Source organism: Oncorhynchus masou, chromosome 10, assembly GCF_036934945.1.
Source record: "Oncorhynchus masou masou isolate Uvic2021 chromosome 10, UVic_Omas_1.1, whole genome shotgun sequence".
Classification (NCBI taxonomy): domain Eukaryota; kingdom Metazoa; phylum Chordata; class Actinopteri; order Salmoniformes; family Salmonidae; genus Oncorhynchus; species Oncorhynchus masou.
This window is the reverse complement of record NC_088221.1, coordinates 53,982,867-54,005,285: the sequence shown is the minus strand read 5'-3', so window position 1 is coordinate 54,005,285 and position 22,419 is coordinate 53,982,867. Positions and strand designations below refer to the sequence as shown.

The 22,419-nt window shown below is 46.6% G+C and overlaps 1 protein-coding gene across 1 annotated transcript; it reads left to right on the top strand.

Moving 5' to 3' along the window:
* The first annotated feature begins 37 nt into the window (after positions 1-37).
* Positions 38-22,418, top strand: glb1l (galactosidase, beta 1-like). Its single transcript, XM_064975462.1, is given in 12 exon segments — positions 38-189; positions 552-592; positions 1,713-1,831; positions 7,647-7,680; positions 7,683-7,720; positions 14,991-15,080; positions 17,014-17,127; positions 19,520-19,571; positions 19,574-19,650; positions 19,977-20,079; positions 20,082-20,203; positions 20,412-22,418. Coding segments are annotated over 12 exon segments (1,203 nt in total). The 3' UTR covers positions 20,673-22,418.
* Position 22,419: the final 1 nt, after the last annotated feature.

Here is a 22,419-nt window from a genome sequence, read left to right as displayed (position 1 = left end):
ATGACCAGATTAAACTATTAGATGATGATGTAGTACCATGACCAGACTATTCTCCTGTGTGATCCAGGTGAACTCTGAGTTCTACACAGGGTGGCTGGACCACTGGGGTGACCAGCATGCTCAGGTGGACACCCAGAAGGTCAGCAGGATGCTGGGGGAGATGCTCAGCATGGGGGCCAGCGTCAACATGTAGGTCCTCGAACCCTCTGTGTATGATAGAAGTGCCAAAGGTTTCATAAAAAAGGCAAATGTTTTAGCCATTCACTGATAAGACACTGAAAATAATGTGATTGGTAAGGAGCCGTAGTAAGGAACAATGTGATTGGTAAGGAGCCGTAGTAAGGAACAATGTGATTGGTAAGGAGCCGTAGTAAGGAACAATGTGATTGGTAAGGAGCCGTAGTAAGGAACAATGTGATTGGTAAGGAGCCGTAGTAAGGAACAATGTGATTGGTAAGGAGCCGTAGTAAGGAACAAGCTCAATGAATAAGCTTCTTTTTTATCATCCCACACAACATAACAAAAGCAGTTGTTCTCTTCCCTCACTACAGGTATATGTTTGAAGGAGGGACCAACTTTGGCTACTGGAATGGTTGGTTTTACAGCCTGTATCAATATTTCCTTCATTAAGTCTCGTATACCAATCATTTAGTACTGTCCAAGTATAACTTGTTGTTCACTCATGTTAACCCTGTAGGAGCAGCTGTAGTTGTGTTAACCCTGTTGTCGTGTTAACCCTGTAGGATCAGCTGTAGAACTGTAGTTGTGTTAACCCTGTTGTCGTGTTAACCCTGTAGGATCAGCTGTAGTTGTGTTAACCCTGTAGTTGTGTTAACCCTGTAGGATCAGCTGTATAACTGTAGTTGTGTTAACCCTGTAGTTGTGTTAACCCTGTAGTTGTGTTAACCCTGTAGGAGCAGCTGTATAACTGTAGTTGTGTTAACCCTGTAGGAGCAGCTGTATAACTGTAGTTGTGTTAACCCTGTAGGAGCAGCTGTATAACTGTAGTTGTGTTAACCCTGTAGGATCAGCTGTATAACTGTAGTTGTGTTAACCCTGTAGGAGCAGCTGTATAACTGTAGTTGTGTTAACCCTGTAGGAGCAGCTGTATAACTGTAGTTGTGTTAACATTGTAGGATCAGCTGTATAACTGTAGTTGTGTTAACCCTGTAGGAGCAGCTGTATAACTGTAGTTGTGTTAACCCTGTAGGAGCAGCTGTATAACTGTAGTTGTGTTAACCCTGTAGGATCAGCTGTAGTTGTGTTAACTCTGTAGGAGCAGCTGTATAACTGTAGTTGTGTTAACCCTGTAGGAGCAGCTGTATAACTGTAGTTGTGTTAACCCTGTAGGATCAGCTGTAGTTGTGTTAACCCTGTAGGATCAGCTGTATAACTGTAGTTGTGTTAACCCTGTAGGAGCAGCTGTATAACTGTAGTTGTGTTAACCCTGTAGGAGCAGCTGTATAACTGTAGTTGTGTTAACCCTGTAGGAGCAGCTGTATAACTGTAGTTGTGTTAACCCTGTAGGATCAGCTGTATAACTGTAGTTGTGTTAACCCTGTAGGAGCAGCTGTATAACTGTAGTTGTGTTAACCCTGTAGGAGCAGCTGTATAACTGTAGTTGTGTTAACCCTGTAGGAGCAGCTGTATAACTGTAGTTGTGTTAACCCTGTAGGAGCAGCTGTATAACTGTAGTTGTGTTAACCCTGTAGGAGCGGACCATGATAACAGGTTTAGGTCGGTAGTGACCAGTTATGACTACAACGCCCCTCTGTCTGAGGCAGGAGACCCTACAGAGAAACTCCTGGCCATACGGGACACCATCAGCAAGGTAACAACCCCTAACCTGCCCTAACCCAGTAGAGAATATACTGGCCATACGGAACACCATCACCATGGTAACAACCCTTAACCTGCCCAAACCCAGTAGAGAATATACTGGCCATACAGAACACCATCACCATGGTAACAACCCTTAACCTGCCCTAACCCAGTAGAGAATATACTGGCCATACGGGACACCATCACCATGGTAACAACCCTTAACCTGTCCTAACCCAGTAGAGAATATACTGGCCATACGGGACACCATCACCATGGTAACAACCCTTAACATGCCCTAACCCAGTAGAGAATATACTGGCCATACGGAACACCATCACCATGGTAACAACCCTTAACCTGCCCTAACCCAGTAGAGAATATACTGGCCATACGGAACACCATCACCATGGTAACAACCCTTAACCTGCCCAAACCCAGTAGAGAATATACTGGCCATACAGAACACCATCACCATGGTAACAACCCTTAACCTGCCCAAACCCAGTAGAGAATATACTGGCCATACAGAACACCATCAGCAAGGTAACAACCCTTAACCTGTCCTAACCCAGTAGAGAATATACTGGCCATACGGAACACCATCAGCAAGGTAACAACCCTTAACCTGTCCTAACCCAGTAGAGAATATACTGGCCATACGGAACACCATCACCATGGTAACAACCCTTAACCTGTCCTAACCCAGTAGAGAATATACTGGCCATACAGAACACCATCAGCAAGGTAACAACCCTAACCTGCCCTAACCCAGTAGAGAATATACTGGCCATACAGAACACCATCAGCAAGGTACCAACCCTTAACCTGCCCTAACCCAGTAGAGAATATACTGGCCATACGGAACACCATCAGCAAGGTAACAACCCTAACCTGCCCTAACCCAGTAGAGAATATACTGGCCATACGGAACACCATCACCATGGTAACAACCCTTAACCTGCCCTAACCCAGTAGAGAATATACTGGCCATACGGAACACCATCACCATGGTAACAACCCTTAACCTGCCCTAACCCAGTAGAGAATATACTGGCCATACAGAACACCATCAGCAAGGTAACAACCCTTAACCTGTCCTAACCCAGTAGAGAATATACTGGCCATACGGAACACCATCAGCAAGGTAACAACCCTTAACCTGTCCTAACCCAGTAGAGAATATACTGGCCATACAGAACACCATCACCATGGTAACAACCCTTAACCTGTCCTAACCCAGTAGAGAATATACTGGCCATACAGAACACCATCAGCAAGGTAACAACCCTAACCTGCCCTAACCCAGTAGAGAATATACTGGCCATACAGAACACCATCAGCAAGGTACCAACCCTTAACCTGCCCTAACCCAGTAGAGAATATACTGGCCATACGGAACACCATCAGCAAGGTACCAACCCTTAACCTGCCCTAACCCAGTAGAGAATATACTGGCCATACAGAACACCATCACCATGGTAACAACCCTAACCTGCCCTAACCCAGTAGAGAATATACTGGCCATACAGAACACCATCACCATGGTAACAACCCTTAACCTGTCCTAACCCAGTAGAGAATATACTGGCCATACGGAACACCATCACCATGGTAACAACCCTTAACCTGCCCTACCCAGTAGAGAATATACTGGCCATACGGATCACCATCACCATGGTAACAACCCTTAACCTGCCCTAACCCAGTAGAGAATATACTGGCCATACGGAACACCATCACCATGGTAACAACCCTTAACCTGCCCTAACCCAGTAGAGAATATACTGGCCATACAGAACACCATCAGCAAGGTAACAACCCTTAACCTGTCCTAACCCAGTAGAGAATATACTGGCCATACGGGACACCATCACCATGGTAACAACCCTAACTTGCCCTAACCCAGTAGAGAATATACTGGCCATACGGAACACCATCACCATGGTAACAACCCTTAACCTGCCCAAACCCAGTAGAGAATATACTGGCCATACAGAACACCATCACCATGGTAACAACCCTTAACCTGTCCTAACCCAGTAGAGAATATACTGGCCATACGGAACACCATCACCATGGTAACAAGCCTAACCCTTAACCTGCCCTAACCCAGTAGAGAATATACTGGCCATACGGAACACCATCACCATGGTAACAACCCTAACCTGCCCTAACCCAGTAGAGAATATACTGGCCATACGGAACACCATCACCATGGTAACAACCCTTAACCTGCCCTAACCCAGTAGAGAATATACTGGCCATACGGAACACCATCACCATGGTAACAACCCTTAACCTGTCCTATCCCAGTAGAGAATATACTGGCCATATGGGACACCATCACCATGGTAACAAGCCTAACCCTTAACCTGCCCTACCCAGTAGAGAATATACTGGCCATTGGGACACCATCACCATGGTAACAACCCTTAACCTGCCCTAACCCAGTAGAGAATATACTGGCCATACGGAACACCATCACCATGGTAACAACCCTTAACCTGCCCTAACCCAGTAGAGAATATACTGGCCATACGGGACACCATCACCATGGTAACAACCCTTAACCTGTCCTAACCCAGTAGAGAATATACTGGCCATACGGAACACCATCACCATGGTAACAACCCTTAACCTGTCCTAACCCAGTAGAGAATATACTGGCCATACAGAACACCATCACCATGGTAACAACCCTTAACCTGTCCTAACCCAGTAGAGAATATACTGGCCATACAGAACACCATCAGCAAGGTAACAACCCTAACCTGCCCTAACCCAGTAGAGAATATACTGGCCATACAGAACACCATCAGCAAGGTACCAACCCTTAACCTGCCCTAACCCAGTAGAGAATATACTGGCCATACGGAACACCATCAGCAAGGTACCAACCCTTAACCTGCCCTAACCCAGTAGAGAATATACTGGCCATACAGAACACCATCACCATGGTAACAACCCTAACCTGCCCTAACCCAGTAGAGAATATACTGGCCATACAGAACACCATCACCATGGTAACAACCCTTAACCTGTCCTAACCCAGTAGAGAATATACTGGCCATACGGAACACCATCACCATGGTAACAACCCTTAACCTGCCCTACCCAGTAGAGAATATACTGGCCATACGGATCACCATCACCATGGTAACAACCCTTAACCTGCCCTAACCCAGTAGAGAATATACTGGCCATACGGAACACCATCACCATGGTAACAACCCTTAACCTGCCCTAACCCAGTAGAGAATATACTGGCCATACAGAACACCATCAGCAAGGTAACAACCCTTAACCTGTCCTAACCCAGTAGAGAATATACTGGCCATACGGGACACCATCACCATGGTAACAACCCTAACTTGCCCTAACCCAGTAGAGAATATACTGGCCATACGGAACACCATCACCATGGTAACAACCCTTAACCTGCCCTAACCCAGTAGAGAATATACTGGCCATACAGAACACCATCACCATGGTAACAACCCTTAACCTGTCCTAACCCAGTAGAGAATATACTGGCCATACGGAACACCATCACCATGGTAACAAGCCTAACCCTTAACCTGCCCTAACCCAGTAGAGAATATACTGGCCATACGGAACACCATCACCATGGTAACAACCCTAACCTGCCCTAACCCAGTAGAGAATATACTGGCCATACGGAACACCATCACCATGGTAACAACCCTTAACCTGCCCTAAACCAGTAGAGAATATACTGGCCATACGGAACACCATCACCATGGTAACAACCCTTAACCTGTCCTAACCCAGTAGAGAATATACTGGCCATACGGGACACCATCACCATGGTAACAAGTCTAACCCTTAACCTGCCCTACCCAGTAGAGAATATACTGGCCATACGGGACACCATCACCATGGTAACAACCCTTAACCTGCCCTAACCCAGTAGAGAATATACTGGCCATACGGAACACCATCACCATGGTAACAACCCTTAACCTGCCCTAACCCAGTAGAGAATATACTGGCCATACGGGACACCATCACCATGGTAACAACCCTTAACCTGTCCTAACCCAGTAGAGAATATACTGGCCATACGGAACACCATCACCATGGTAACAACCCTTAACCTGTCCTAACCCAGTAGAGAATATACTGGCCATACAGAACACCATCACCATGGTAACAACCCTTAACCTGTCCTAACCCAGTAGAGAATATACTGGCCATACAGAACACCATCAGCAAGGTAACAACCCTAACCTGCCCTAACCCAGTAGAGAATATACTGGCCATACAGAACACCATCAGCAAGGTACCAACCCTTAACCTGCCCTAACCCAGTAGAGAATATACTGGCCATACGGAACACCATCAGCAAGGTACCAACCCTTAACCTGCCCTAACCCAGTAGAGAATATACTGGCCATACAGAACACCATCACCATGGTAACAACCCTAACCTGCCCTAACCCAGTAGAGAATATACTGGCCATACAGAACACCATCACCATGGTAACAACCCTTAACCTGTCCTAACCCAGTAGAGAATATACTGGCATACGGAACACCATCACCATGGTAACAACCCTTAACCTGCCCTACCCAGTAGAGAATATACTGGCCATACGGATCACCATCACCATGGCCTTAACCTGCCCTAACCCAGTAGAGAATATACTGGCCATACGGAACACATCACCATGGTAACAACCCTTAACCTGCCCTAACCCAGTAGAGAATATACTGGCCATACAGAACACCATCAGCAAGGTAACAACCCTTAACCTGTCCTAACCCAGTAGAGAATATACTGGCCATACGGGACACCATCACCATGGTAACAACCCCTTGCCCTAACCCAGTAGAGAATATACTGGCCATACGGAACACCATCACCATGGTAACAACCCTTAACCTGCCCAAACCCAGTAGAGAATATACTGGCCATACAGAACACCATCACCATGGTAACAACCCTTAACCTGTCCTAACCCAGTAGAGAATATACTGGCCATACGGAACACCATCACCATGGTAACAAGCCTAACCCTTAACCTGCCCTAACCCAGTAGAGAATATACTGGCCATACGGAACACCATCACCATGGTAACAACCCTAACCTGCCCTAACCCAGTAGAGAATATACTGGCCATACGGAACACCATCACCATGGTAACAACCCTTAACCTGCCCTAACCCAGTAGAGTATACTGGCCATACTTGGAACACCATCACCATGGTAACAACCCTTAACCTGTCCTATCCCAGTAGAGAATATACTGGCCATATGGGACACCATCACCATGGTAACAAGCCTAACCCTTAACCTGCCCTACCCAGTAGAGAATATACTGGCCATACGGGACACCATCACCATGGTAACAACCCTTAACCTGCCCTAACCCAGTAGAGAATATACTGGCCATACAGAACACCATCACCATGGTAACAACTCCTTAACCTGCCCTAACCCAGTAGAGAATATACTGGCCATACGGGACACCATCACCATGGTAACAACCCTTAACCTGTCCTAACCCAGTAGAGAATATACTGGCCATACGGAACACCATCACCATGGTAACAAGACTGGGACAAACCCACAGGACTCAGTTCATCTTAGGTTATGTCCCAAATGGCACTCTATGCCCAGTATAGTGCACTACTTGACCAAGACCCATAGTGTTCTAGTGTATTATATAGGGCATACTAGGATGCACAGGCTCTGGTCAAAAGTATCACACTATATAGAGAGGCATTTGAATGACATATATGGTATTGATGACATGTATGTTGTATGTTAATACTGGTTATATTTTCCCCTTTCTAGTTCAGAGACATCCCTGTGGGTCCCATGCCCCCAGCCTCCCCAAGATGGCCTATGGCTTTGTGACTCTGACAATGGTATGGGCTTATTTACAGCATACTTTACAACCAGGACCCAGCCTTATTACAGCATACTTTACTACCAGGACCCAGCCTTATTACAGAATACTTTACAACCAGGACCCAGCCTTATTACAGCATACTTTACTACCAGGACCCAGCCTTATTACAGCATACTTTACTACCAGGACCCAGCCTTATTACAGCATACTTTACTACCAGGACCCAGCCTTATTACAGCATACTTTACTACCAGGACCCAGCCTTATTACAGCATACTACAACCAGGACCCAGCCTTATTACAGCATACTTTACTACCAGGACCCAGCCTTATTACAGCATACTTTACTACCAGGACCCAGCCTTATTACAGCATACTTTACAACCAGGACCCAGCCTTATTACAGCATACTTTACAACCATGACCCAGCCTTATTACAGCATACTTTACAACCAGGACAGAAAATTACAGCATATTTACTACCAGGACCCAGCCTTATTACAGCATACTTTACTACCAGGACCCAGCCTTATTACAGCATACTTTACTACCAGGACCCAGCCTTATTACAGCATACTTTACAACCAGGACCCAGCCTTATTACAGCATACTTTACTACCAGGACCCAGCCTTATTACAGCATACTTTACTACCAGGACCCAGCCTTATTACAGCATACTTTACTACCAGGACCCAGCCTTATTACAGCATACTTTACAACCAGGACCCAGCCTTATTACAGCACTTTACAACCAGGACCCACTTATTACAGCATACTTTACAACCAGGACCCAGCCTTATTACAGCATACTTTACTACCAGGACCCAGCCTTATTACAGCATACTTTACTACCAGGACCCAGCCTTATTACAGCATACTTTACAACCAGGACCCAGCCTTATTACAGCATACTTTACAACCAGGACCCAGCCTTATTACAGCATACTTTACTACCAGGACCCAGCCTTATTACAGCATACTTTACTACCAGGACCCAGCCTTATTACAGCATACTTTACTACCAGGACCCAGCCTTATTACAGCATACTTTACTACCAGGACCCAGCCTTATTACAGCATACTTTACAACCAGGACCCAGCCTTATTACAGCATACTTTACAACCAGGACCCAGCCTTATTACAGCATACTTTACAACCAGGACCCAGCCTTATTACAGCATACTTTACTACCAGGACCCAGCCTTATTACAGCATACTTTACTACCAGGACCCAGCCTTATTTATTCCAGGACCCAGCCTTATTACAGCATACTTTACTACCAGGACCCAGCCTTATTACAGCATACTTTACTACCAGGACCCAGCCTTATTACAGCATACTTTACAACCAGACCCAGCCTTATTACATACTTTACTACCAGGACCCAGCCTTATTACAGCATACTTTACTACCAGGACCCAGCCCCAGCATACTTTACTACCAGGACCCAGCCTTATTACAGCATACTTTACTACCAGGACCCAGCCTTATTACAGCTACTTACAGCATACACAACCAGGACCCAGCCTTATTACAGCATACTTTACTACCAGGACCCAGCCTTATTACAGCATACTTTACTACCAGGACCCAGCCTTATTACAGCATACTTTACTACCAGGACCCAGCCTTATTACAGCATACTTTACAACCAGGACCCAGCCTTATTACAGCATACTTTACAACCAGGACCCAGCCTTATTACAGCATACTTTACTACCAGGACCCAGCCTTATTACAGCATACTTTACTACCAGGACCCAGCCTTATTACAGCATACTTTACTACCAGGACCCAGCCTTATTACAGCATACTTTACTACCAGGACCCAGCCTTATTACAGCATACTTTACTACCAGGACCCAGCCTTATTACAGCATACTTTACTACCAGGACCCAGCCTTATTACAGCATACTTTACAACCAGGACCCAGCCTTATTACAGCATATTACAACCAGGACCCAGCCTTATTACAGCATACTTTACTACCAGGACCCAGCCTACAGCATACTTTTACCAGGACCCAGCCTTATTACAGCACTTTTACTACCAGGACCCAGCCTTATTACAGCATACTTTACTACCAGGACCCAGCCTTATTACAGCATACTTTACTACCAGGACCCAGCTTTACTACCAGGACCCAGCCTTATTACAGCATACTTTACTACCAGGACCCAGCCTTATTACAGCATACTTTACAGCATACTTTAACCAGGACCCAGCCTTACCAGGACAGCATACAGCATTTACTACCAGGACCCAGCCTTATTACAGCATACTTTACAACCAGGACCCAGCCTTATTACAGCATACTTTACTACCAGGACCCAGCCTTATTACAGCATACTTTTAGGGACCAGCCTTATTACAGCATACTTTACAACCAGGACCCAGCCTTATTACAGCATACTTTACTACCAGGACCCAGCCTTATTACAGCATACTTTACTACCAGGACCCAGCCTTATTACAGCATTTTTTACTACCAGGACCCAGCCTTATTACAGCATACTTTACTACCAGGACCCAGCCTTATTACAGCATACTTTACTACCAGGACCCAGCCTTATTACAGCATACTTTACTACCAGGACCCAGCCTTATTACAGCATACTTTACAACCAGGACCCACTTATTACAGCATACTTTACAACCAGGACCCAGCCTTATTACAGTGTGTTTTACAACCAGGACCCAGCCTTATTTTACTACCAGGACCAGCCTTATTACAGCATACTTTACTACCAGGACCCAGCCTTATTACAGCATACTTTACTTCCAGGACCCAGCCTTATTACAGCATACTTTACTACCAGGACCCAGCCTTATTACAGCATACTTTACTACCAGGACCCAGCCTTATTACAGCATACTTTACAACCAGGACCCAGCCTTATTACAGCATACTTTACTACCAGGACCCAGCCTTATTACAGCATACTTACAACCAGGACCCAGCCTTATTACAGCATACTTTACAACCAGGACCCAGCCTTATTACAGCATACTTTACTACCAGGACCCAGTCCTATTACAGCACTTTACTACCAGGACCCGGCCTTATTACAGCATACTTTACAACCAGGACCCAGCCTTATTACAGCATACTTTACTACCAGGACCCAGCCTTATTACAGCATACTTTACTAACCAGGCATCTGACTCAGCCTTATACAGCATACTTTACCCAGCCCTATTACAGCATACTTTACTACCAGGACCCAGCCTTATTACAGCATACTTTACTACCAGGACCCAGCCTTATTACAGCATACTTTACTACCAGGACCCAGCCTTATTACAGCATACTTTACTACCTGGGACCCAGCCTTATTACAGCATACTTTACAACCAGGACCCATCCTTATTACAGCATCTTTATAACCAGGACCCAGCCTTATTACAGCATACTTTACTACCAGGACCCAGCCTTATTACAGCATACTTTACTACCAGGACCCAGCCTTATTACAGCATACTTTACTACCAGGACACCAGCCTTATTACAGCATACTTTACTACCAGACCCAGCCTTATTACAGCATACTTTCCTACCAGGACACCAGCCCCTTATTACAGCATAGTTACATACCAGGGACCCAGCCTTATTACAGCATACTTTACTACCAGGACCCAGCCTTACAGCATCCTGGCCTTATTAAAGCATACTTTACTACCAGGACCCAGTACAGCATACTATCAACCAGGACCAGCCTTATTACAGCATACTTTACTACCAGGACCCAGCCTTATTACAGCATACTTTACAACCAGGACCCAGCCTTATTACAGCATACTTTACTGGACCCAGCCTTATTACAGCATACTTTACTACCAGGACCCAGCCTTATTACAGCATACTTTACTACCAGGACCAGCCTTATTACAGCATACTTTACTACCAGGACCCAGCCTTATTACAGCATCTTTACTACCAGGACCCAGCCTTATTACAGCATACTTTACTACCAGGACCCAGCCTTATTACAGCATACTTTACAACCAGGACCCAGCCTTATTACAGCATACTTTACAACCAGGACCCAGCCTTATTACAGCATACTTTACAACCAGGACCCAGCCTTATTACAGCATACTTTACTACCAGGACCCAGCCTTATTACAGCATACTTTACTACCAGGACCCAGCCTTATTACAGCATACTTTACCTATTACCAGGACCCAGCCTTATTACTGCATACTTTACTACCAGGACCCAGCCTTATTACAGCATACTTTACTACCAGGACCCAGCCTTATTACAGCATACTTTACTACCAGGACCCACCCTTATTACAGCATACTTTACTACCAGGACCCAGCCTTATTACAGCATACTTTACAACCAGGACCCAGCCTTATTACAGCATACTTTACAACCAGGACCCAGCCTTATTACAGCATACTTTACTACCAGGACCCAGGTATTACAGCATCTTTACTACCAGGACCCAGCCTTATTACAGCATACTTTACAACCAGGACCCAGCCTTATTACAGTCTTTACAACCAGGACCCAGCCTTATTACAGCATACTTTACTACCAGGACCCAGCCTTATTACAGCATACTTTACAACCAGGACCCAGCCTTATTACAGCATACTTTACACAGGACCCAGCCTTATTACAGCATAGTACCAGGACCCACCATTACAGCATACTTTACACCATCAGTCACCACAGTATTACAGCACTAGTGTGGCCACTTGTCCGAGACACCAGTTTGTCCTCTCTAACCCCCAGGCTGGAGAGGTGTGGGGCCACTTGGAGATACCAGTTAGTCCTCTGATTCAACCCCCAGTCTGGAGAGGTGTGGGCCACTTGGAGACACCAGTCAGTCCTCTCACTAACCCCCAGTCTGGAGAGGTGTGGGGCCACTTGGAGACACCAGTTAGTCCTCTCACTAACCCCCAGGCTGGAGAGGTGTGGGGCCACTTGGAGACACCAGTTAGTCCTCTGATTCAACCCCCAGTCTGGAGAGGTGTGGGGCCACTTGAGACACCAGTTAGTCCTCTCACTAACCCCCAGTCTGGAGAGGTGTGTGGCCACTTGGAGACACATATAGTCCTCTCACTAACCCCCAGTCTGGAGAGGTGTGGGGCCACTTGGAGACACCAGTTAGTCCTCTCACTAACCCCAGTCTGGAGAGGTGTGGGGCCACTTGGAGATACCAGTTAGTCCTCTCACTAACCCCCAGTCTGGAGAAGAGTGGGGCCACTTGGAGACACATATAGTCCTCTCACTAACCCCCAGTCTGGAGAGGTGTGGGGCCACTTGGGATACCAGTTAGTCCTCTGTAACCCCCAGTCTGGAGAGGTGTGGGGCCACTTGGAGACACCAGTTAGTCCTCTCACTAACCCCCAGTCTGGAGAGGTGTGGGGCCACTTGGAGACACATATAGTCCTCTCACTAACCCCCAGTCTGGAGAGGTGTGGGGCCACTTGGAGACACCAGTTAGTCCTCTCATTCACCCCCTTGTCATAGTTTTCTTATGCTGTACCTCCCCCACATATTCTGGTCATGTTACTGAATGTATCCAGAGTATTTTCAGATGTCATTATCAACAAATGTGACGAAAAGTACAGCATATGTAAAGCACATAAACTCAACAGTGTAAATGTGTGGATGCAAGTCTTGCTTGGACTCCTCACCTTATAGTGTAATCAGTATATTCCGCCAAAAGCGAACGAGAAACTGGACACCCTGAGGCGGGGCTCCTAGGAGCCGGGGACTGTAATGCAGGGAAACGTAAATCCATTTTACCAAATTTCTATCAACGTGTTAAATGTGCAAACAGAGAGGGGGAAAAAATCTCTGGACCCACCTCTACTCCACACACACACAGAGAGACGCGTACAAAGCTCTCCCCCTCACCCTCCATTTGGCAAATCTGACCATAATACCATCCTCCTGACTCATTGATGAAGCCAGTGACTGATGTGCTGTACTCCTCAATGCCATTGGAGGAATCCCGGGGACATGTTCCACTGATGATTCCTGCTGACCAATTAAAGCAGGAAGGTCAGTGACCAGATCAATAAATAAGTGGTCAGATGAAACGGATGCTGTTACGAATCCCTTTTGGCCCGACAGTCTAGGGGGATGGGACCCGTAACATAACTCAGGAAAATTATAATAGTGACAAAGGAAAAGTGTGAACTGAAATAACCATGACAACTGAAATGGCAGGGAGCCCCAGGGATGGCTGTTCTTACTAGTCTCTAGTGCCTTGGGTCGGAGGTGCCCAGCTGCCATACCAGGCCGTCAGGATGCTCTCTGGTGCAGCTGTGTTCTAGGGCACAGGCACTATGGTGGTCTGCTTGGTACATCACTGGGGCCAAGCTCCCTGCCATCCAGGACCTCTATACCAGCCGGTGTCAGAGGAAGGCCCTAAAAATTGTCAAAGACTCCAGCCACCCTTGTCATAGACTGTTCTCTCTGCTACCGCACGGCAAGCGGTACCGGAGCGCCAAGTCTAGGTCCAAGAGGCTTCTAAACAGCTTCTACCCCCAAGCCATAAGACTGCTGAACACCTAACCAAATGGCTACCCAGACTACTTGCATTGCCACCCCCCTCCCTCCCTCCCTCCCTCCATCTTCAACGCTGCTGCTACTCTCTGTTGTCCTAATAATTGCTCCCACAGTTGATTTCTTCAAACCAAGCTGCTTACCTATTGCAGATTCAGTCTTCCCAGCCTGGTGCAAGTCTACAATTTTGTTTGTGGTGTCCTTTGACAGCTCTTTGGTCTTGGCAATAGTGGAGTTTGGAGTGCAACTGTTTGAGGTTGTGGACAGGTGTCTTTTATACTGATAAGTTCAAACAGGTGCTATTAATACAGGTAACGGGTGGAGGACAGAGGAGCCTCTTAAAGAAGAAGTTACAGGTTGTGAGAGCCAGAAATCTTGCTGTTTTGTAGGTGACCAAATACTTATTTTCCACCATAATTTGCAAATAAATTCATTAAAAATCCTACAATGTGATTTTCTGGATTTTTTTCTCATTTTGTCTGTCATAGTTGAAGTGTACCTATGATGAAAATTACAGGCCTCTCTCATCTTTTTAAGTGGGAGAACTTGCACAATTGGTGGCTGACTAAATACCTTTTTGCCCCACATATATATATATATATATATGTGTGTGTGTGTGTGTGTGTGTGTGTGTGTTTTATCGACCAAAGAAATGTGTGGACGACCTGCAGGTTGTAAACCAATGCCCTAAGAGAAATAAATCACAGTACAACATGATGTATGACTTCAACGTCTGCTCTGTCTGGTAGGTAGGGAACCTCAGCAGCCTGTTGGACACGCTGTCACCGCAGGGTCCTGTCCGGTCACTGTACCCTCTGTCTTTTGAAGAGATGAAGCAGGTAGGTCTCTATCCTGGGACACCATCTGGTATAGTTATGGAAGGTAGGTCTCCATCCTGGGACACCATCTGGTATAGTTATGGAAGGTAGGTCTCTATCCTGGGACACCATCTGGTATAGTTATGGAAGGTAGGTCTCTATCCTGGGACACCATCTGGTATAGTTATGGAAGGTTGGTCTCTATCCTGGGAAACCATCTGGTATAGTTATGGAAGGTAGGTCTCTATCCTGGGACACCATCTGGGACACCATCTGGTATAGTTATGGAAGGTAGGTCTCTATCCTGGGACACCATCTGGTATAGTTATGGAAGGTAGGTCTCTATCCTGGGACACCATCTGGTATAGTTATGGAAGGTAGGTCTCTATCCTGGGACACCATCTGGTATAGTTATGGAAGGTAGGTCTCCATCCTGGGAAACCATCTGGTATAGTTATGGAAGGTAGGTCTCTATCCTGGGACACCATCTGGTATAGTTATGGAAGGTAGGTCTCTATCCTGGGACACCATCTGGTATAGTTATGGAAGGTAGGTCTCTATCCTGGGACACCATCTGATATAGTTATGGAAGGTAGGTCTCTATCCTGGGACACCATCTGGTATAGTTATGGAAGGTAGGTCTCTATCCTGGGACACCATCTGGTATAGTTATGGAAGGTAGGTCTCCATCCTGGGAAACCATCTGGTATAGTTATGGAAGGTAGGTCTCTATCCTGGGACACCATCTGGTATAGTTATGGAAGGTAGGTCTCTATCCTGGGACACCATCTGGTATAGTTATGGAAGGTAGGTCTCTATCCTGGGACACCATCTGATATAGTTATGGAAGGTAGGTCTCTATCCTGGGACACCATCTGGTATAGTTATGGAAGGTAGGTCTCTATCCTGGGACACCATCTGGTATAGTTATGGAAGGTAGGTCTCTATCCTGGGACACCATCTGGTATAGTTATGGAAGGTAGGTCTCCATCCTGGGAAACCATCTGGTATAGTTATGGAAGGTAGGTCTCTATCCTGGGACACCATCTGGTATAGTTATGGAAGGTAGGTCTCTATCCTGGGACACCATCTGGTATAGTTATGGAAGGTAGGTCTCCATCCTGGGAAACCATCTGGTATAGTTATGGAAGGTAGGTCTCTATCCTGGGACACCATCTGCTATAGTTATGGAAGGTAGGTCTCTATCCTGGGACACCATCTGGTATAGTTATGGAAGGTAGGTCTTTATCCCGGGACACCATCTGATATAGTTATGGAAGGTAGGTCTCTATCCTGGGACACCATCTGGTATAGTTATGGAAGGTAGGTCTTTATCCCGGGACACCATCTGATATAGTTATGGAAGGTAGGTCTCTATCCTGGGACACCATCTGGTATAGTTATGGAAGGTAGGTCTCTATCCTGGGACACCATCTGTATAGTTATGGAAGGTAGGTCTCCATCCTGGGACACCATCTGGTATAGTTATGGAAGGTAGGTCTTTATTGGGACACCATCTGGTATAGTTATGGAAGGTAGGTCTCTATCCCGGGACACCATCTGGTATAGTTATGGAAGGTAGGTCTCCATCCTGGGACACCATCTGGTATAGTTATGGAAGGTAGGTCTCTATCCTGGGACACCATCTGGTATAGTTATGGAAGGTAGGTCTCTATCCTGGGAAACCATCTGGTATAGTTATGGAAGGTAGGTCTCTATCCTGGGACACCATCCTGTATAGTTATGGAAGGTAGGTCTCTATCCCGGGACACCATCTGATATAGTTATGGAAGGTAGGTCTCTATCCTGGGACACCATCTGGTATAGTTATGGAAGGTAGGTCTCCATCCTGGGACACCATCTGGTATAGTTATGGAAGGTAGGTCTAAGAAACAATTCACATTGTTTTAACTTTACTTAATGTGTTTAATGTTGTACCTATTCTGTTGGTTAGTACTATGGCTTCATGCTGTACCGGACCAAGCTGCCCAGGGACCTGCCAGAAGACACACCCCTAATCTCTCCTCTGAATGGGGTTCATGACCGGGCATATGTCTCCGTCTGTGGGGTAGGTGTCTGTCTGTCCGTGGGGTAGGTGTCTGTCTGTCTTAATGGGGTAGGTGTCTGTCTGTCCGTGGGGTAGGTGTCTCTCTGTCCGTGGGGTAGGTGTCTGTCTGTCCGTGGGGTAGGTGTCTGTCTGTCCGTGGGGTAGGTGTCTGTCTGTCTGTGGGGCAGGTGTCTGTCTGTCTTAATGGGGTAGGTGTCTCTCTGTCCGTGGGGTAGGTGTCTCTCTGTCCGTGGGGTAGGTGTCTGTCTTGTCTTGTCTTAATGGGGTAGGTGTCTCTCTGTCCGTGGGGTAGGTGTCTGTCTGTCCGTGGGGTAGGTGTCTGTCTTGTCTTGTCTTAATGGGGTAGGTGTCTCTCTGTCCGTGGGGTAGGTGTCTCTCTGTCCGTGGGGTAGGTGTCTGTCTTGTCTTGTCTTAATGGGGTAGGTGTCTCTCTGTCCGTGGGGTAGGTGTCTCTCTGTCCGTGGGGTAGGTGTCTGTCTGTCTTAATGGGGTAGGTGTCTCTCTGTCCGTGGGGTAGGTGTCTGTCTTGTCTTGTCTTAATGGGGTAGGTGTCTCTCTGTCCGTGGGGTAGGTGTCTCTCTGTCCGTGGGGTAGGTGTCTGTCTTGTCTTGTCTTAATGGGGTAGGTGTCTGTCTGTCTTGTCTTGATGGGGTAGGTGTCTGTCTTGTCTTGTCTTAATGGGGTAGGTGTCTGTCTGTCTTAATGGGGTAGGTGTCTCTCTGTCCGTGGGGTAGGTGTCTGTCTGTCCGTGGGGTAGGTGTCTCTCTGTCCGTGGGGTAGGTGTCTGTCTGTCCGTGGGGTAGGTGTCTGTCTGTCCGTGGGGTAGGTGTCTGTCTGTCATAATGGGGTAGGTGTCTGTCTGTCCGTGGGGTAGGTGTCTGTCTGTCCGTGGGGTAGGTGTCTGTCTGTCCGTGGGGTAGGTGTCTCTCTGTCCGTGGGGTAGGTGTCTCTCTGTCCGTGGGGTAGGTGTCTGTCTGTCCGTGGGGTAGGTGTCTCTCTGTCCGTGGGGTAGGTGTCTGTCTTGTCTTGTCTGTCCGTGGGGTAGGTGTCTGTCTTGTCTTGTCTTAATGGGGTAGGTGTCTGTCTTGTCTTAATGGGGTAGGTGTCTGTCTTGTCTTGTCTTGATGGGGTAGGTGTCTGTCTTGTCTTAATGGGGTAGGTGTCTGTCTTGTCTTGTCTTAATGGGGTAGGTGTCTGTCTTGTCTTAATGGGGTAGGTGTCTGTCTTGTCTTAATGGGGTAGGTGTCTGTCTTGTCTTAATGGGGTAGGTGTCTGTCTTGTCTTAATGGGGTAGGTGTCTGTCTTGTCTTAATGGGGTAGGTGTCTGTCTTGTCTTAATGGGGTAGGTGTCTGTCTTGTCTTAATGGGGTAGGTGTCTGTCTTGTCTTAATGGGGTAGGTGTCTGTCTTGTCTTAATGGGGTAGGTGTCTGTCTTGTCTTAATGGGGTAGGTGTCTGTCTTGTCTTAATGGGGTAGGTGTCTGTCTTGTCTTAATGGGGTAGGTGTCTGTCTTGTCTTAATGGGGTAGGTGTCTGTCTGTCACACCACTAGTGCGGTCCTCGTCTGGTCATTCAGACTGTCCCTACTGGTGGTGGAAAACGCTGACTATACCGAGCACGTGTGTGCGTGAGCATGTTGATTTTGTCCATCCACACCAGATGGGATCAAGACACGCAGGTTGAAATATCAAAACAAACTCTGAATAAACTATATTCATTTGGGGACAGGATCTTTGTAGAATTTGAGTCACACAAAATCATGTGATCTCTACTCTGACATTTAATCTAATCCACAATTAAAAGGGGAAGCCTCGTAAATTCCTAAAACATCTTCACTTGTCGTGGTCTTCTGTGGATTTTATCTGGCGGTTGGCATCTAGCTTTAAGGTGCATTACCACCACCAACTGGACTGGAGTGTGGAGCTCAGTTCATCTTTCAATCACCCACGTGGGTATATGCTCCTATCAACCAATGAGATTGGAGAGGCGGGACTTACAGCGCGTCTAAGAGAACCATGTTCTATTTCAGTGTCTGGCTGTGCAGACGCTCGTGACAGTTTGGATTAAATTATTAACATGTGTACATTTAATTTTGCAACGTGAGTGGTCAGAATGTCAGGCACCGTTCCAGAATCTTACATAAGTATTCAATGTTGTACAGAGGTTGTGTGATGGTCAGCATGTTGTACAGAGGTTGTGTGATGGTCAGCATGTTGTACAGAGGTTGTGTGATGGTTTTGTTCTGTCAGCATGTTGTACAGAGGTTGTGTGATGGTCAGCATGTTGTACAGAGGTTGTGTGATGGTTCTTTTCTGTCAGCATGTTGTACAGAGGTTGTGTGATGGTTCTGTCCTGTCAGCATGTTGTAGAGGTTGTGTCCTGCTCTTATACAGGTGTTCCAGGGGCTGCTGGAGAGAGACACGACTCTGGTGATGAACGTAACAGGAAGCAGGGGGACCAGGTTGATGTTCTCGTAGAGAACATGGGACGAGTCAACTTTGGCAGCAAGATCAACGACTTCAAGGCAAGTCTACTTCAACTTCAGTAGACAGACACGTGTTTTATATCTTGATCTGAATAAAATAGTTTTAGCAGTTCAAGATTTATGTAAGTGAGGTGCGTTGGTCCCATAAAGGATCCACACTCCAATATCAAAAGAGAAACAATTAAGTTATGAGTTTACAACGGGAATGTTCACGGAAGTATTCGTCAACTTTCGCTAGGAATGGATAGCCAAACTTCTCGTGACAATGAGTAAAAAGGAGTTGGCATGATAGCACCAACAGTCTGGCACTCAGGCTAAGGAATGGACTTACAGTTGATTTTGTCGGTCATGTCTGTATTTTGCAGGGCCTGTTGAGTAACCTGGTCCTTGGTAAAGATGTGCTGACAGATTGGCAGATCTACCGTCTGGACATTGATGGAGCCATTGCCTCCGGATGGCCCCAGTCAGGCCAGCGACATCCCCGCCCAGCCCAGTCAGAGGGCCCTCAGATGGGCCAGTCTTCTACCAGGGCACCCTGCCTCCCAACGGTCTGGCCTGGGACACCTTTCTCCGGCTCAACGAATGGACCAAGGTGAGGACATAATCAATACCTTGTCTTTTTACCAACTGGCTCATTAAGTACAGAAATACTAGTGTAGTACTTATCCAATATGGAGATCGATGAACACAATGGCTGTCGGAAGAACAAGAGTCAAACAGACGTGTTCACTAGCAGTTCCTTCTTGGGGTCAAACCCTCCACTGAGACATGTCTCCCCTCTACCTCTCCACTGCTCCTAGGGACAGGTGTGGATCAACGGGGTGAACCTGGGCAGGTACTGGCCTAAGAGAGGTCCCCAGCAGACCCTGTACGTCCCGGGGCCCCTGCTCAGCCCCACCCAGCCCAACAACATCACAGTCCTGGAGCTAGAGAGGGCCCCTTCTCACACCAGGGTCCTCTTCATGGACCGGCCCCAGCTCAACAGCACTGCTGGCAAGACATCACAGCTACAGTCCACAGACAGACATGACATCACAGCTACAGACAACAGACAGACATGACATCACAGCTACAGGCCACAGACAGACATGACATCACAGCTACAGGCCACAGACAGACATGACATCACAGCTACAGACCACAGACAGACATGACATCACAGCTACAGACAGACAGACATGACATCACAGCTACAGACAGACAGACATGACATCACAGCTACAGACCGCAGACAGACAGACATGACATCACAGCTACAGACCACAGACAGACAGACATGACATCACAGCTACAGACCACAGACAGACATGACATCACAGCTACAGACAGACAGACATGACATCACAGCTACAGACAACCAGACATGACATCACAGCTACAGACAACCAGACAGACAGACATGACAGCTACAGACAACAGACAGACAGACATGACATCACAGCTACAGGCCACAGACAGACAGGACATCACAGCTACAGACCGCAGACAGACAGACATGACATCACAGCTACAGGCCACAGACAGACAGACATGACATCACAGCTACAGGCCACAGACAGACAGACATGACATCACAGCTACAGGCCACAGACAGACAGACATGACATCACAGCTACAGACCACAGACAGACAGACATGACATCACAGCTACAGACAACAGACATGACATCACAGCTACAGACCACAGACAGACAGACATGACATCACAGCTACAGACAACAGACAGACAGACATGACAGCTACAGGCCACAGACAGACATGACATCACAGCTACAGGCCACAGACAGACATGACATCACAGCTACAGACCACAGACAGACAGACATGACATCACAGCTACAGACCACAGACAGACAGACATGACATCACAGCTACAGACAACAGACATGACATGTTACATTTACATTTAAGTCATTTAGCAGACGCTCTTACATCACAGCTACAGGCCACAGACAGACATGACATCACAGCTACAGACCAGACAGACAGACATGACATCACAGCTACAGACAACAGACATGACATCACAACTACAGACAGACATGACATCACAGCTACAGACAGACATGACATCACAGCTACAGACAACAGACAGACATGACATCACAGCTACAGACAACAGACATGACATCACAGCTACAGACAACAGACATGACATCACAGCTACAGACAACAGACATGACATCACAGCTACAGACAGACATGACATCACAGCTACAGACAGACATGACATCACAGCTACACAGACATGTCATCACAGCTACAGGCCACAGACAGACAGACATGACACCACAGCTACAAGACAGACAGAAGACAATACCTCAGCGAATCAGTTTCTTCATAGTTGACACAGAGACGACAGACAGCCAATCAATCAATCCCTCCGAATAAGTCTCTGTCCAACCACTTATCTGCAGCATGAGCTAATACACTCCAATCGTCTATCAATCAATGTATGAGTAGCATATCCTGTATCAATTCACTTCAGCACTCGTTTCTACGGACTTCAGTCTATAACAAATGAAACAACCTCTGAGCCAGACTTTCAGTTTCTGTTCCTCGGTCTCTGCTACATCTGCAAATAGATTGATCTGTTTAAAGGCAACTTAAGGTTTGGTTTTCTGTGTTGAGCTCACGCAGGTATGAATAAATAGATGGCAGTATTATGGTAATCATTGTTTTGACATGATTTAATAACATGAGTTGCTGTGCTTCTGTCAGATACGGTCTATGTTTTGGCACTTTACTATATACCGATTTCATAAAAACAGTGTACATGAATAAACAGTTTCATCATCACACATTCAG